The sequence below is a fragment of the Chiloscyllium plagiosum genome, unplaced genomic scaffold (assembly GCF_037043375.1).
Source record: "Chiloscyllium plagiosum isolate Xiang-an unplaced genomic scaffold, Cpla_swu_hap1 HiC_scaffold_35, whole genome shotgun sequence".
Lineage (NCBI taxonomy): Eukaryota > Metazoa > Chordata > Chondrichthyes > Orectolobiformes > Hemiscylliidae > Chiloscyllium > Chiloscyllium plagiosum.
This window is the reverse complement of record NW_028270173.1, coordinates 46598592-46616079: the sequence shown is the minus strand read 5'-3', so window position 1 is coordinate 46616079 and position 17488 is coordinate 46598592. Positions and strand designations below refer to the sequence as shown.

General features: G+C 50.6%; 2 protein-coding genes across 2 annotated transcripts in view; both read left to right on the top strand.

Moving 5' to 3' along the window:
- LOC122541298 (class I histocompatibility antigen, F10 alpha chain-like) overlaps nt 1-17488 on the top strand; it is a 189950-nt gene that overhangs the window by 258 nt on the left and 172204 nt on the right. The window lies entirely within an intron of this gene.
- Nucleotides 6468-13979, top strand: LOC148140766 (cytochrome P450 2B19-like). Its single transcript, XM_087979774.1, has 3 exons — nt 6468-6659; nt 11559-11721; nt 13843-13979. Exons 1-3 carry the CDS (start codon nt 6468-6470, stop codon nt 13869-13871), a joined length of 384 nt encoding a protein of 127 aa, XP_087835900.1. The 3' UTR covers nt 13872-13979.

Below are 17488 nucleotides of genomic sequence, written 5' to 3'. Positions count from 1 at the left end.
GGGAGACTCTGATGGGATTTGTGTCCAGGTCTCCTGACAGCAGGGTGTAGAAACCCCGAGATCAGAGAAGCTCCGAGCAAATGGGAAATGGTTCCAATGGAGAATTTTAATTTTCACATCGATTGGGAGAAACCAAACAGCTTCATCATTCCTGATCTAAAGTCTTGTAAACACTGCGGGGAGGAGAAGGAGACTCCATGTTTAACTCAGCCCAGGCTCAGGGATCCATGATGGAGGTGACTCAGCAAGTCTGAGTCGATAGTGCTTCTCCCAAGACCGAGGCAAAGTGGGCCATCCTCCTCCACCACACTCACCAAGTCCTGACCTTCTTGAGAAGATATGTCCAGGTCGAGGGAGAGAGTACCGATGTGGTCGATTCTTTCGGGATCTGGACCAGCAAATGACAGGTCAGGGTAACCTTGGGGGTCGATGCCAGTGGGAACACCCTCCACCCACCCTCCAGCTTTGCCATCGGAGGGAGCAGAGGTTACCTGACATATGCAGGGCAGCCGAAAGTGTGCCAAACCTGCGGGAGGTCAGGCCACATGGCGGTGGATTGTAAGGTGACCATCTGCCGAAACTGTAAGCAGGAAGCCCACCCGACCAAGGAATGTAAGGAGGCCAAGAACTGTAATCTGTGCGGAGAGGCGGGCCACATGTACAAGGCCTGCCCAAGACGAGGGGCCGCCACCTACGCACAGATGGCCGGAGGTGGCAACACGAGCCGTGGACCGCCCAAGACCAGCAAGGTACCACAAAACAGCACGGGAACGGTGTCTGGAGGCACCCAGAAGGAAGGGCAGGCTGTAGGGGAGCAGACGGCAGACAGCGGGGAGATGCAGCAGCCGATCCAAGCTCCTTCAAGACAGACGGAGGAAATGGAAGAGAAGGGATCAAAGGAGGCAGAGGATTGGATTACCGTGAAAAGCAGGAAGAGGAAACCTCCCAGAGCCACCCAGCGAAGGGGGAAGCGACACCTACACGGCGAGGATACAGGCAGCTCTTCCGACGGTGAGGACGGGCGCAAGGAGGGTCGTCACCAGAGGAAGAGACAGAGCGCCGTGGGGAAAAAGGAGGGCAGCACCGCCCAAGCAGGAAAAGACCATCCCTCTGAGGGGATGGGTAAAGGCCTCCCCCCACCCGGTGAGAACCAAGAGGTACCCACCGGCCCACAGCTCCAGGTAACTGGGAGCAGCGGTCCTGTGACAGCCCCGCTGTCAGATGGAGAACTGGACCATGCGGAGCCTGGGCCCGACCCGAAGACACCAGAACAGGGAAATGGCTCCAGCGTGGAGCCGGACAGCTACCTCAGCCCTGGGAAGATCCAGCAGTTTGCCGTCACCACGGGGGTGCACACAGCTACCCCAGAGGGGCACGACCAGCAGCAAATGGACACTGTTAACCTCGTAAACTGTTAAAATGGGGTTTAAAATTGCCAGCATCAATGTGCGTAGCATCAAATCGGCTACACGATGTGTTTCTACGATGGCCTTCCTGGCCAACGTTAAAGCCGACGTCCTGTTCCTGCAGGAGTGTGGGATACCGCACCTCAGCAGCTACAGGAGATGGTCGAACTTGTGGGCCCATGGGTCGTCAGTTTGGTCGGGGGGCAACGATAGCCGCGCCTCTGGTCTGGGTATCCTGTTGAGAGGAGGCAATTTCACCATCTCCGAGGTTAAGGAGGTGATGGGCGGGCGTCTCCTCGTCGCCGACGTCATGTACAGGAATGCTCCCCTGAGACTGATTAATGTGTACGCCCCAGTGTGTAAGAGTGAACGGTTGGCCGTCCTGCAGCAGCTCCCACTGTTGCTGGCTACGTCCAGGCCAGTCAGTCTGGCCGGAGACTTCAACTGTATCATTGATGCAGATGGACGATCCGGCGGGGGGGACAGTAAACTGGACGCCACGTCCAGAGCCCTGATGGACACGGTAAAAGATGCCAAGCTGCACAATGTCTTCAGCGCCCCTGCAGACGGAGCCCAGCGTAGATACACCTGGTCACGGGCAGACGGGTCTATCCGTTCAAGGATAGATTACCTGTTTGTGTCCCGAACGCTCTCGGTCAGATCCACCGACGTCAAGCCGGTGTTCTTCTCTGACCACTGCCTCCTGCTGGCCGAATGTCACCTACAGACGAGCAGCGGGCTGGTAAGGGAACGTGGAAGATGAACACAAAGCTGTTGACCCCGGGAAACATTGAGGAGCTCAAGAGGGACTATGCAGGTTGGAGAACCGTGAAGCCCCTCTTTGAGTCCCCAGCGGACTGGTGGGAAACAGTAAAAGGGAACATCAAGAGACTCTTCATCCTCAAAGGTGTTCAGGAGACGAGAGAGAACCGGGGAAAACTGTCCCAGCTCCAGGAAAGTATGCAGAACCTGCTCCTGCTGCAGACGATGGAGGTGGATGTCACGGAGGACCTCAAGGAGGTGAAGGGCTAGCAAGCCTCGCTCTTTGCCTCAGAGGCCTCCAAGATAATCTTCCGGTCCAGGGTCCGCTCGGTGGAGCAGGACGAGACGTGCTCACGTTTCTTCTTCCAGAAGGTGCACAAAGAGAGCTCTGTGCTCAGCAGCCTGAAGGAAGAAGATGGCTCGCTAACGTCATCTCAGGCTGACGTCATGAGGATCAGTAAATCCTTCTACACCAGTCTGTATGACTAGAAGCCAATTGACAGCGCGGCCTCCCAGTCGTTCCTGTCCTCTATCACGGAGGTCTTAGACGACAGAACACGGGAGAGGCTGTACCAGCCGCTATCTCTGGATGAGCTGACCAAGGCCCTCGAGTCCTTCGAAAAGCATAAAACTCCCGGAAGCGACGGCTTACCGGTCGAGCTCTATTCCGCTCTGTGGGACTTGATTGGCCAGGACCTGCTGGAGGTGTATGTCAGTATGCTTCGGGCAGGTACCATGAGTGAATCCATGAGGAAAGGCATCACCACCCTCATCTACAAGCGGAAGGGGGAGAGGGAGGAACTCAAGAATTGGAGACCAATCTCACTGTTGAATGCGGATTACAAAATTCTGTCAAAGGTAATTGCCAACCGGGTCAGGTCTGCTCTGGGGTCGGTGATTCACCCTGACCAAACCTGTGCTGTGCCGGGCAGGAAGATCGCTGAGAGTCTCGCACTCCTCAGGGATACGATCGCCTACGTGCAGGACAGGGGGTTGGACACCTGCCTGAGCAGCCTGGACCAGGAGAAAGCCTTTGACAGGATATCACACAGGTATATGAGAGATGTTCTCTCCAAAATGGGCTTTGGGGAGGGAATCTGTAATTGGATCAGACTGCTCTACACCAACATTGTCAGTGCAGTCTCAATCAATGGGTGGGAATCAGATAGCTTCCCAGTCAGATCTGGAGTCAGGCAGGGCTGCCCTCTCTCTCCTGCCTTGTTTGTGTGCTGCATAGAGCCATTTGCCGAGTCCATCAGGAAGGATGCGAGCCTGAGAGGGGTGACTATTCCTGGCAGTGGGGGCCTGCAGGTTAAGGCCTCCCTGTACATGGATGACGTCGCCGTTTTCTGCTCGGATCCGCTGTCCGTGAGCAGACTCATGTGCATTTGTGACCGGTTCGAACGGGCCTCGGGGGCCAAGGTAAACCGAGGCAAGAACGAGGCCATGCTCTTCGGGAACTGGGCCGACCAATCCTCGATCCCCTTCCCCGTCAGGACCGACCACCTGAAGGTGCTGGGTATTTGGTTCGGGGGGGCTGGGGCGTGCGCCAAGACCTGGGAGGAGTGTATCAGCAAAGTGAGGCACAAACTGGGCAGATGTGTGTGGCTGCATCAAGCTGTGCGTGGATCCCCGGTACGCAAACACCAAGTGTCACTTCGTACTGAGGTTCTACCTGTCCCCGGTGTTGCGAAGGATGGGCCTGGCCTCGCTGCCGCGGAACGCTCCGAGTAGTTGGACCGTTCCGTGTCACTTGTCCTTTGTGGAGAAGTTTATGAAGAAAAACACCTTTCACCACAAGTCCATCAGGAAGTGGTCAGCACGTAGTGTCTTTGAGACCCTTCGGGAAAAGGAGAGGGCGGATCCTATCGAGCGGTTCCCTGAGCAGACTGTCAAAGCCATTTGGCAGAATGCCTCATCGCCAGAACTTTCCAACAAGCACCAAGACATGGCTTGGCTGGTGGTGAGAAGGGCTCTGCCTGTGAGATCCTTTATGCACGCCCGGACCCTCAGCCGCGCCGCACGCTGCCCTCGAAGCGGCTGCTGGGGGGACGAGACTGTCACACACCTCCTTCTGGAATGTGTCTATGCTGAGGAACGCAGTGGTGTTTTTTGAGGTTCGTCCCGAGCAGCGCCGTGTCGCAGGACTCCGTGCTCTACGGCCTGTTCCCCGGGACGCACACCGAGACAAACATCAACTGTGCCTGGAGGATCATCAACTTGCTGAAGGACGCTCTCTGGGCGGTCCGAAACCTCTGATCTTCCAGCTGAAGGAGTTGACCCCGACTGAATGTTGCAGACTGGCACATTCCAAGGTCCAGGACTATGTGTTGAGGGACGCGCTGAAGCTTGGGGCAGCTGCCGCCAAGGCGCGGTGGGGAAAGACCACCGTGTAACATCTGCCTGCCTAAAGAAGAACAGGGGGCCCATGCAGTCATTTGGGCTCTGCTGACGCCTCAGCTAATTATATGGGCATATGATCAAAAAATGTACAGAAAAATGTACAAAATGATAAATTCTGATCTCTGTATGTAAATGTTTACATATGTATGGCATGACCAACTGTACAGACCATCTAATTATTTTATGAATAAAGTATATTTTTGAAATAAAACAAAATAAATTGGCAGGGCAGGAGCAGCCTCATTAAACAAGCTGGGACTGATTGTGGGACCAGGAAGCATTCCAAATTGTCAAAAATTCACAAACTGTTTTTCATTTTTCTTCTGCCAAAAGTTTCAAAACATCACAAACAAGTGTTGTATGCTTACAGATCCAAACTGTAGTTGCTTAACACTTTTATTCAAACCTTGAACTTTGAGTGCAATAGAGCAGGGGCATGATCGACTCTGAAGAGAATGACAGGATTGTGGGCCAAGAGACTTTGGTTCAAATGAGCAGCTCTGGAATTGACACACCTCTCTCTCCCGAAGTGGATTCCTCCTGTTCTTCAATGTGGAACTACAAGTCAGAGACAAAAACACTGCAGATACTGGAATCCAAAATAATCAGGCAGGAGGCTGGAAGAACACAGCAAGCCAGGCAACATCAGGAGGGGGAGAAGTCCACATTTCAGGTGTAACCCTTCTTCAGGACTGGGGGTGGGGGTGGGAGGGGACCTGCAGGTAAAGGGGGTGGTGGGGGCAGTGTGTGAGGTGGGGGATAGGTGAATACAGGTAGAGGACACAACCTGGTTGGTCAATGGAAGGAGTGAATCCTGTGGGTGTCAGGGAGCAGTGGAAGGGAGGGTGGGGGGGGGGGGGGGGGCGTGGGGTGGTGGGCTGGGAAGGGAGTCAGGGAATGGTACAGGAGGTTATTTTGAACAACGAGTTTTTCCTCCCTCTTGTCATCCAGAAGCCCTTTGCTGGACCATCTCCATTCCAGGTTCCACGGCTCTAAACACCCCACACCCCAATGCAATAAAGACAGAGTCACCCTTGTCCTCACCTATCACTCCACCAGTCTCCACATCCAACGCATCCTCCTTAAACACTTCCACCAACTCCAACTAGACCCCACCCCCTCCACACCGCCCTCTGCCTTTCGCAAGGACCATTCCTTTCAGCAGCCCTTGGTTTGCACCACTCTGCATCGGGGAGACCAAACCTAAACTTAGGGAACGGTTCACCGAGCATCTCAGGTGGGACCGCAGGGACTGACCGGACCTCCCATTTTAATTCCCCTTCCCACTCCCTTTCCAACACGACCAGCCTTGGTCTCCTCCACTGCCACAATGAACCCAACTGCAAATTGGAGGAACAACACCTCATCTTCGTCTGGACAGCCTCCAGCCTGGAGGACTCAACATTGGGTTCTCCAGTTTTAAATAACCTCCCTCCCCAACCCCCCGACTCCCTTCCCAACCCCTCCCCCATCCCTTCCACTGCTCCCTCCCACCAACTGGATTCATTCCACCCATTGACCAAATGGGTTGTACCCTCTACCTGTCTTCACCTATCCCCATTTCACCACCCTGCCCTCACCACCCCCTTTATCTGCACCCCACCCCGAACACCCACCCCTAGTCCTGAAAAAGGGTTACACCCGAAACGTTCACCTCTCCACCTCATGATGTTGCCTGGCCTGCTGTAGGATTACAAGAGAGGGCAGCACCGTTTCTATGCCAAGAAGCTCAGGTTACTGTGTACCCAAATGTTTAATGGAATTTCACAGGGAAGGTGGGGCTTAAAAACACTCGGTGAGACAAATCAGGAAAACAGCTTGTTGTTTGCCAGTCGGGGACTGGACTGAAGGACATAACACACTCTAACGTCACTGGTGCCTGAGCACTCTGACACAATGGCTCTCCTCAAGCTCTACCCCACAGACTACACCTTGGCCCTATCGCTGCTGGCCCTCTTTCTCTTCCTGGTCGTGTCCGTAATTCGGCGGCGAGTTCCCATGAATTTCCCTCCTGGACCAAACCCGCTTCCTCTGATCGGAAACCTGCACCAACTGGACCTCAAAAGGCTGGACTGGTCTCTCATTGGGGTAAGTGAGAATCCTTCACTGGGGGACTGTCTGAGGGATGGGGCGGTGTGAGGGAACAGCTCCCAAGGTGAAGCTCACAGAGACCGAGAGAGACACAAACCGAAGCAGATCCCTAATCCCTGACCGAGGAATCTGTTAGCCCTGGGGGCTGTGTTCTGAGAGTCTCTGATCTCTGGTCGGACTTTAATTCTAAACAGAACGGGAGGCAGAAAAAAAACAAAGCAATTGCAAAGTTATGGCACCTCAGAGAGTGACCAATCTGGGAAATGTTCAATTTAATTAACGTGACAGTAAAGCAAGAGCGACGCTGGACGATGGACCGAATGGCCTCTGACCATGCTGGATTTGGTCTGAATCCTGAAGCCTATTTGAGAGCTTATCAGATCCTGACAACCAGATATTTAAAGCAGAGAGGGGATCGATATAAAATGATGGAAGAAGATTTGGGAGAATCAAAAATCTCTGGATTTTTTATTTCAGGCCATTATAACCAGATAATGACATTGTGAAAGTTCAGGAAAACAGCTGAATTCACGTCCTGATCAAAAACCTGATCAAAAACCGAAGTCAGGTCAGTGCAAAGGGAAGGGACTGGTTTGTGAGAGTGAGTGTTCCTTTGAGGAATATCCCAGAGCCAAGTGCCCATCAAATACGTGTCACAAGGGAAAGAAAAAAAAGTCTTAAAATTCAGTCCAATAATCATGAACAAAATGCGGACTGATTTGTCTTTTTGTTTTGCAAATACAATCACCGCTTCCCAACGCAATTTAAAGTGCAAGGGGCCATACCACCAGAGGGGGGCCCAAGGTTGGGAATGGGGTGGAGGAGGGTTGCAGGGGGAGGATTGGGAAAGCAACAGCTCTAAGGAATTTGGGACTTGGGAGATATGGCATGATTTGGAGGAGCCGGTGTTGGATTGGGGTGGACAAAGTTAAAGCTCACACAACACCAGCCAATAGCACTGCTTCTGCATCAGGTGGTTGTGGAACAAACACAGTATTTATAGCAACAGGATTGCAGTGTCATGGAGTGTCATAGTAAACAAATAAAGATCCAGTCTTTCATCTTTTAGAATGATCATGTTCGTTTCAGTTCTTTCATATGTAAATCCCAGAACTCCTTTTAAAGTTACATTCTCGAGGGATCTTGAACAATAGGTACCACCTCAACTCAGATAATGCATTGAAGGTGTGAGGTTAAAATCTGTCGGTGTCCCAGTTTACAGAATCTGACATGTATTTATGCAGTTTTTGAACAAAATAAAATGTAATACTTCAAGTACAAACTCACCCAACAAACATATATTCTGGATTAGTGTGTGTGTGTATATATATATATACATTCAAAGTTTGTGAGAAGATTTGTAGCTCGGGTGCTTGTTGTTGTGGTTCTGTTCGCGAGCTGGGAATTAGTGTTGCAGACATTTTGTCCCCTGTCTGGCTGACATCCTCAGTGCTTGGGAGCCTCCTGTGAAGCGCTTCTGTGATGTTTCCTCCGGCATTTGTAGTGGTTTGAATCTGCCACTTCCGGTTGTCAGTACCAGCTGTCCGTTGCAGTGGTCGATATATTGGATCCAGGTTGATGTGCTTATTGATTGAATCTGTGGATGAGTGCCATGCCTCTAGGAATTCCCTGGCTGTTCTCTGTTTGGCTTGTCCTATAATAGTAGTGTTGTCCCAGTCGAATACTGGCCAACATTGGCCTTCTTGGTCAACGTTAAAGCCAACGTCCTGTTTCTGCAGGAGTGTGGGATACTGCACCTCAGCAGCTACATGAGATGCTCGAGCTTGTGGGCCCATGGGCCATCAGTTTGGTCGGGGGTCAACGATAGCCGCGCCTCCGGCCTGGGTATCCTGTTGAGAGGAGGCAACTTCACCATCTCCGAGGTTAAGGAGGTGGTGGGCGGGCGCCTCCTCGTCGCTGACGTCATGTACAGGAATGCTCCCCTGAGACTGATTAATGTGTACGCCCCAGTGGGTAAGAGGGAACAGTTGGCCGTCCTGCAGCAGCTTCCACTGTTGCTGGCTACGTCCAGGCCAGTCAGTCTGGCCAGAGACTTCAACTGTATCATTGATGCAGATGGACGATCCGGCGGGGGGGACAGTAAACTGGACGCCACGTCCAGAGCCCTGATGGACACGGTAAAAGATGCCAAGCTACACGATGTCTTCAGCGCCCCTGCAGACGGAGCGCAGCGTAGATACACCTGGTCACGGGCAGACGGGTCTATCCGCTCAAGGATAGATTACCTGTTTGTGTCCTGAACGCTCTCGGTCAGATCCACCAACGTCAAGCCGGTGTTCTTCTCTGACCACTGCCTCCTGCTGGCCGACTGTCACCGACAGGACGAGCAGTGGGCTGGTAAGGGAATGTGGAAGCTGAACACCAAGCTGTTGACCCCGGGAAACATTGAGGAGCTCAAGAGGGACTACGCAGGTTGGAGAACCGTGAAGCCCCTCTTTGAGTCCCCAGAGGACTGGTGGGAAACAGTAAAAGGGAACATCAAGAGGTTCTTCATCCTCAAAGGTGTTCAGGAGGCGAGAGAGAGGCGGGGAAAACTGTCCCAGCTCCAGGAAAGTATGCAGAACCTGCTCCTGCTGCAGACGATGGGGGTGGATGTCACGGAGGACCTCAAGGAGGTGAAGGGCCAGCAAGCCTCGCTCTTTGCTTCGGAGGGCTCCAAGATAATCTTGCGGTCCAGGGTCCGCTCGGTGGAGCAGGAGGAGACGTGCTCACGTTTCTTCATCCAGAAGGTGCACAAAGAGATCTCCGTGCTCAGCAGCCTGAAGGAAGAAGATGGATCGCTGACGTCATCTCAGGCTGACGTCATGAGGATCAGTAAATCCTTCTATACCAGTCTGCATGACGCGAAGCCGACCGACAGCGCGGCCTCCCAGTCGTTCCTGTCCTCTATCACGGAGGTCTTAGACGACAGAACACGCGAGAGGCTGGACCAGCCGCTATCTCTGGATGAGCTGACCAAAGCCCTTGAGTCCTTCGGAAAGAATAAAACTCCCGGAAGCGACGGCTTACCGGTCGAGCTCTATTCCGCTCTGTGGGACTAGATTGGCCAGGACCTGCTGGAGGTGTATGTCAGTATGCTTCGGGCAGGTACCATGAGTGAATCCATGAGGAAAGGCATCATCACCATCATCTACAAGCGGAAGGGGGAGAGGGAGGAATTCAAAAATTGGAGACCCATCTCACTATTGAATGCGGATTATAAAATTTTGTCAAACGTTATCGCCAACCGGGTCAGGTCTGCTCTGAGATCGGTGATTCACCCTGACCAAACCTGTGCTGTACCGGGCAGGAAGATTGCTGAGAGTCTCGCACTCCTCAGGGATACGATCGCCTACGTGCAGGACAGAGGGTTGGACACCTGCCTGATCAGCCTGGACCAGGAGAAAGCCTTTGACAGGATATCACACAGGTATACGAGAGATGTTCTCTCCAAAATGGGCTTTGGGGATATTTCTAACATGGGACAGGAAACAAGGTGGAGGATAAGCAGATGGATACGTGCCAGGGGATATGGCATTTGTGGGGGTGAAAGTTTGGGGGAATTAGGCTCCTCAGAGGTTAGTAACAATTCTGGAGCAGTTGAGACTTGTCCAGGCCGGATGGTTTGCACCTGAATAGAGATAGTCCAGCGTCCTGATGGGATAGTATATTAATGTTATTGAGGAGGGTTCAGATTAATTTTTCGGGGGGGATGGGAATGAGAAGATAACACTAGAGAGGAAAATCCAGGAATTGGAAGAGACAGCTAGCAAGAGAGTGAAAAAGGTTACTTACATTCTGAGTAAGAGGAACAGCAGTAAGGTCGAAATGACCATCACTGAGCCTACCCATGAATTCATGGAGTGTGGTCAATGATATTGGTGAGTCGCTGATGCAGATAGCCAGCCACATGGGAACATGACAACATGGAAATAAGTTAGACCTGAATCTACAAGGAGAAAGTATTGCTGTTCCTTCAGTGTCACTGGCTCAACAGTGGATGTGCAAAGAGACTTGAGAGTTTGGGTGCACAGATCATTGAAATATTGTAAGTAGGTTCAGAATATAATCAAGAAAGTTGGTTGAATGTTGGCCTTCATACCTGGAATACAAAAGGATGAATAGATTATGCTGCAGTTAGACAGGACCCTGGTCAGAGCCCACGTGGAGCACTGTGAGCAGGTCTGGGCTCCACACCTCAGGAAGGATGGAATGGCCTTGGAGGGAGCACAGCGAAGGTTTACAGGAATAATACATGTCCTTCAGGGGTAGGTTATGAGGAGAGATGATCCAAATAAGTCCTGCTTTCTCTTAAATTTAGAAGGATAAGGGGTGATCTGATCAAAATCTTCGAGATTGTTAACATGAAAAGGGTGGATAAAGATAAACTATTTCCACTGTTTGGAGAGTCTCGAACGAAAGGACACAGTCTGGGCCAGACCGTTCAGGAGGGAGATATGAGAAAGGGTGGTAGAACACTCTTCCACAAATGGCAGTGGGTGTGGGATCAGTTATTAGTTTTAAACCTGAGGTAGATACATTTTTATGAAGCAAAACCATGAGGGGATATGGGCCAAAGGCAGGAACATGGAGTTCGGCCAAAGATCATTCATGATGTCATTGAGTTGTGGAGGGAGCTTGAGGGGCTGAATGGCCTCCTTCTGTTTCTATGTTCAACATTCTGGAATTCCTTTCCCAACACCATTGAAGGTTTACCCACCTGCACTGCAGTGGGTCAGGAAGGCAGCTCACCAACACCTTCTAGAGGGAAAATACAGATGGGCATCAAATTCTTAAGAATTGGGGATTAATATTCTTTCCTTCATTTTTTGCCCCTGACTTGTGCTACAGCTGATTAGAAATAAAATCTTAATGAAATAAATCTCTCTTTGTTAGCTTGCAGAGAAGTATGGAAGTGTATTTTCAGTGGAGCTCGGCCCGCTGAAGGCAGTGGTGTTGACTGGTTACGACACAGTGAAAGACGCTCTTGTGAATCACGCTGATCAATTCAGTGGGAGGCCACACTTACCGATATATGACGCAGTTTCATTCCAAAGTGGTAATTTCCCTCTTTCATCTCTGTGTTACTCTTCGGTCATTTCTGTCTTCAACTCAGCTCACCCGATCATGCTGGTTAAAGTGACACAAAATGTTCTGGAATTGAACTGTAGCCTTTTAGCCACTATTTCCCTCAATTTATAAATACCCAAGCTTCTCATTCTCAATAATCCTGGGTTAGGCCAATGTTTATCAGTGATTACAACTGAAATGGTCCTGCTCCCCTGCCCTTTCCCTGCATCCCTGAAAAGCCTTTCCCTTGTCAGGCACTTATTCAAATCTTTTTTGAAAACTTCCATTGAATTTCCATTGATCAGGCACTTCTGATCATCACCATTCAATGTGTCTTTCACAAACCCTCTTTGTTTCTTTTGCCATTGCTATGAGCTCTGTGCCATCTGATTCTCAGTCCTCCAGCCAATGGGAAACAGTGTCTTTTCATTGACTCTGACGAGATCCCTTATGATCTTGGATATTTCCATCCAAAAGCTCACACAACCTTCTCTTCTCCAAGGTGAATAACACCACCTTTGACAAGCGATCATCTATCATTCGTCTGATGGTGACCCTCGCTCAACCATTTCCCGACAATGTGGCGCTCAGAATTGAATACATTGCTCCACTTGAAGCCAAACAAATGTTTTATTAAATTTCAACGTAATTTCCTTTGGTTTTGCTGAAGAAATACACATTTTGACAATCGGAATTCTTGCAATGTGCTAGAAAATGCCAAAGTAATGCCAACCAAAACTTGTGCTGCGTGAGAGGAGGGCTACTAGCAATTAAAATCATTACATTTCACATCCACAGAAATACATAGTGCAACTTTGGCATCTCATTCAAAACCCCAATATGCTCGAGCTTCCTGCTGTCATATTAAATGGCAGGGATCAGATCCCGAGCTGCTAACAGACCTCACACCCCTCCCTTGGTTAAGCTGCTGGGTTGGCAGTCAGACCCTGTTACCTTCCTACTTTTTATTTCCTGCCAATTGGCCACTTGCCAATACCTTGCTGTCTCAAGGTACTGCACTTCTCCCTCACCTCCCTCAATATAATGGGAGTCATTGAATACCTGGGACAATCCCCTGCATCAACAATTTGACGAACTCCATAAATGTTGCTCAAGCTACAGAACATTAACCTTCACATGATATATTCGAGTTGTTCAATATTAAATCAACAAATAAAAAGGGCACATTTTACTGTGGGACAACCTTAAATATGAACTGACAAACACAGAAATTGGGAGTCATAGATCATAGAGTCATAAAACACTGAAACAGACCCTTCGGCCTAACCAGTCCATGCTGAACGTAATCCCAAACTAAACTTATCCCACTTGGCTGCGCTTGGTCCACATTCCTCCAAACATTTCTTATTCGTGTACTTATCCAAATGCCTTTTAAATGTTATAACTATATCCACTTCTCCCACTTCCACTGGAAGTTCACTCCACACACAAACCACACTCTGTATAAAACAACTGCTCCCATGTCTTTTTTTAAAACCTTTCTACTCACATCTAAAGAATATGCCCCTTGCCTTGAAATCCTCCATCCCGGGGAGAAAAGACACCTGCCATTCACCTTATCCATGTCCCTCATGATTTTATAAACCTCTGCAAGGTCAGCCCTCAACCTCCCACACTCCAGTGAAAAACGTTGCAGCCTATGCAGCCTCTCCCCATACCTCAAACTCTCTAATCCCAGTAACATCCTGGTGAATCTCTTCTTAACCCCATCCAGCTTAATAATATCCTCCCTGCAGAGGGAGACCAGAATTGGGCAGACTACATCAAAAGAGGCCGCTTGGTTACAAAAATCAGAGGGAAGATGAGATTGAGTTTTACAGCTCTCATTGTCATCTGGGATGGTTCTGGAAGCAGGGTCAACAGGAACATCCAAAGTAAATTGAGAATGACAACATCAAGAAGAATTTTGTGAAGTCAGACCAATGGCTCACTCCCCCAAAGAGCACTCATGGATACAATGACCTTCCTCTTGGTTGTAGAATGGTGTAATTCTCAGGAAAGGAAAGGGTGTTAGAAACCTGGGGTTTGGCAGCACTCACAGCAGAACCCGTGTACAATATTTGATCAGCTTTTCGTGTGTCACTTTCAGGCGTGATATTCAGTGACGGGAAGTTGTGACGGGAGAACCGAAAGTTTGTGATCGCAGCTCTCCGAGGATTTGGCATGGGCAAGAAATCCATTGAAGACAGGATCAATGAAGAGGCCAGCTTTCTTGTCAATGTGTTTGAGAGTCACAAGGGTGAGTGCTTGGTAGGTCATGACATGCTGGGATTCATGGTTCCCTCGAAATTGACATCTACAGAAAAGATTTTCACTTGAATAAAAGATCCCAACACCAACTTCAAGAGAATGTTCTAGGGCAGCATCCACACATCAATGCTGCTGCTGCTGTGAAGATTCAGGACTGTACTTCCCCTCAGTTTAACTCGGTACTGCCTGATCAGCAGAGACTCTGCCACTCTGGTTCTTTGGTCATCGCCTCCACATGTTGGTGACAAAGGCTCTCATGTGTACGGCAGAGATGTGGGTGTCGAGGTACCTAGACTTGCTGAGCTATGGCTGTGGTGAGGCTCCCAGGTCAGTCACTGTAGGGGTGGCCCAATGGGGGCCCTCAGGTTCCAGGTCCCAATACAACTTGGAGACGAGTGGAAAGCATCCTTGTGGGATTTCTTATTTTAAAATGTGGGCTGGTCCATGCACACCGATTCCCACAGGACACAACAGGCTGTGACACTGGTGCAGTGGCAAGGGAGTTTGAAGGTAATTTGAGTCCAGACTCTGGTGTGTAAGCACGGACACAACATGGTCTGTGTCTGGTTGTCTGCTCCTGCACAAAGCTTACTGAATTACTTCCATTCCTTCAGTGTGGACGGTGGTTGCTAAAAGTTAGGTGCGATGGTGTATTAACAGCCTTTCTCATGCTCTTCCCAACTCTCGGGTCAATTTAGGCATTTGTTTGTTCAAGCCATTGGTCCATTTAACCCCTAAGATCTGTTTGTTCCTCCTCGACTTGGTCTGACATAATTTACAGGTGAAATCACTGTCGTCCCTCTCTCTCACTGAGTAGACATGACTGGTGCTGAGTTTAACCTTAAACATGCCTCAGGTGAGGGATGAGATTGAAAAGGTGGGACCTTTATAGCAATCACAGCCAGTGTGAGAATTGAGACCATGCTATATGTTCAAACCTTTACACATGGCATTGGCACCGCTGACTGCCAGCAACATTTTGCCTGTGTCTAGTTGTCTCTTGAGAAGGAGATGGTGAGCTGTCTACTTGAACAATTCCAGTTCACGTGCTATAGGTTGACCCACAATGTCCTAACGGAGGGAATTCCAGGAGTTTGATTCAGTGATGTTAAACAATGATACATTTCTTCCTCACACACTCCAGTCTCTTCAGAGATGTAGCTTTGAATCCCATCGCTGCCAAGTCATTTTAAGCTGAAGGATTCTGCGTAACCTGAGGTGGAGGATGGGAAAAAGTTGTGGCTGTAACAGCTGCTCGATATTGGAGATATTGCAGTGTTGGAGATGATTTCCTGGAATCTTTGGAGCAGTAATTACTGTTTTATAAGCTGTTGCTTTGATTATTTTGGGAAGAAATCAAAAGAACAATGGTTTTAAAAATGATGAAACGAGACAAAGCAGATATCACATGGAAGGTTAGAAATGGAGACATCAAACCGAAACAGCTGAGTGACCCAGGAATGACTCTGGACAGCTGTGTGACCCAGCAGTGAATGTGCATAACTGAGTTACACAGCAATGACCTTGTACAGCTGTGTGACCCAGCAATGACCCTGGACAGCTGTGTGACCCAGCAATGACCCTGCACAGCTGTGTGACCCAGCAATGACCCTGTACAGCTGCGTGACCCAGCAAGGACCCTGCACAGCTGTGTGACCCAGCAGTGACCCTGCACAGCAGTGTGACCCAGCAGTAACCCTGTACAGCTGTGTGACCCAGCAGTGACCCTGTAAAGCTGTGTGGCCCAGCAGTGATCCTGTACAGCTGTGAGACCCAGCAATGACCATGTACAGCTGTGTGACCCAGCAGTGACCCTGCAAAGCTGTGTGACCCAGCAATGACCCTGTACAGCTGTGTGACGCAGCAGTGATCCTGTACAGCTGTGTGACCCAGCAATGATCCTGCACAGCTGTGTGACCCAGCAGTAACCCTGTACAGCTGTGTAACCTAGCAGTGACCCTGCACAGCTGTGTGACCCAGCAGTGACCCTGTACAGCTGTGTAACCCAGCAGTAACCCCCCGCACAGCTGTGTGACCCAGCAGTGACCCTGCACAGCTATGACCCAGCAATGACCCTGTACAGCTGTGTGACCCAGCAATGACCCTGCACAGCTGTGTGACCCAAAAGTAACCCTGCACAGCTGTGTGATCCAGCAGTAACCCTGCACAGCTGTCTGACCCAGCAGTGACCCTGCACAGCTGCGTGACCCAGCAATGACCCTGCACAGCTGTGTGACCCAGCAGTGACCCTGCACAGCTGTGTGACCCAGCAATGATCCTGTACAGCTGTGTGAGACAGCAGTGATCCTGTACAGCTGTGTGACCCAGCAGTGACCCTGCACAGCTGTGTGACCCAGCAGTGATCCTGTACAACTGTGTGACCCAGCAGTGACCCTGCACAGCTGTGTGTCCTAGCAGTGACCCTGCACAGCTGTGTTACCCAGTAGTGATCCTGCACAGCTGTGTGACCCAGCAGTGACCCTGCACAGCTGCGTGACCAAGCAGTGACCCTGCACAGCTGCGTGACCCAGCAGTGACCCTGCACAGCTGTGTGACCCAGCAGTGATCCTGTACAGCTGTGTGACCCAGCAGTGATCCTGTACAACTGTGTGACCCAGCAATGACCCTGTACAGCTGTGTGACCCAGCAGTGAATGTGCACAGCTGTGTGATCCGGCAGTGATCCTGTACAGCTGTGTGACCCAGCAATGACCCTGCACAGCTGCGTGACCCAGCAATGACCCTGCACAGCTGTGTGACCCAGCAGTGATCCTGTACAGCTGTGTGACCCAGCAGTGATCCTGTACAACTGTGTGACCCAGCAATGACCCTGTACAGCTGTGTGACCCAGCAGTGATCCTGTACAACTGTGTGACCCAGCAATGAGCCTGTACAGCTGCGTGAGACAGCAGTGATCCTGTCCAGCTGTGTGACCCAGCAATGACCCTGCACAGCTGTGTGACCCAGCAATGACCCTGTACAGCTGTGTGACCCAGCCGTGATCCTGTACAGCTTTGTGACCCAGCAGTGATCCTGTACAGCTGTGTGACCCAGCAGTGACCTTGTACAGCTGTGTGACCCGGCAGTGATCCTGTACAGCTGTGTGACCCAGCAATGACCCTGTACAGCTGTGTGACCCAGCAGTGATCCTGTACAGCTGTGTGACCCAGCAATGACCCTGCACAGCTGTGTGACTCAGCAATGACCCCGCACAGCTGTGTGACCCAGCAGTGATCCTGCACAGCTGTGTGACCCAGCAGTGACCCTGCACAGCTGTGTGACCCAGCAGTGACCCTGCACAGCGGTCTGACCCAGCAGTGACCCTGCAGAGCTGTATGGTTTTGCTGTTTAGTAACAAATGTATCTGGACATTGGCGTTCATTCTGAGAAAAATGAACAAACAGTAAAATTCGAAGCTGACCTTTGAGAAACCGTGTGGGGATCTCACAACAGGGAGCAGTGAAATGGCTAGCTTTAAAGTGTAAC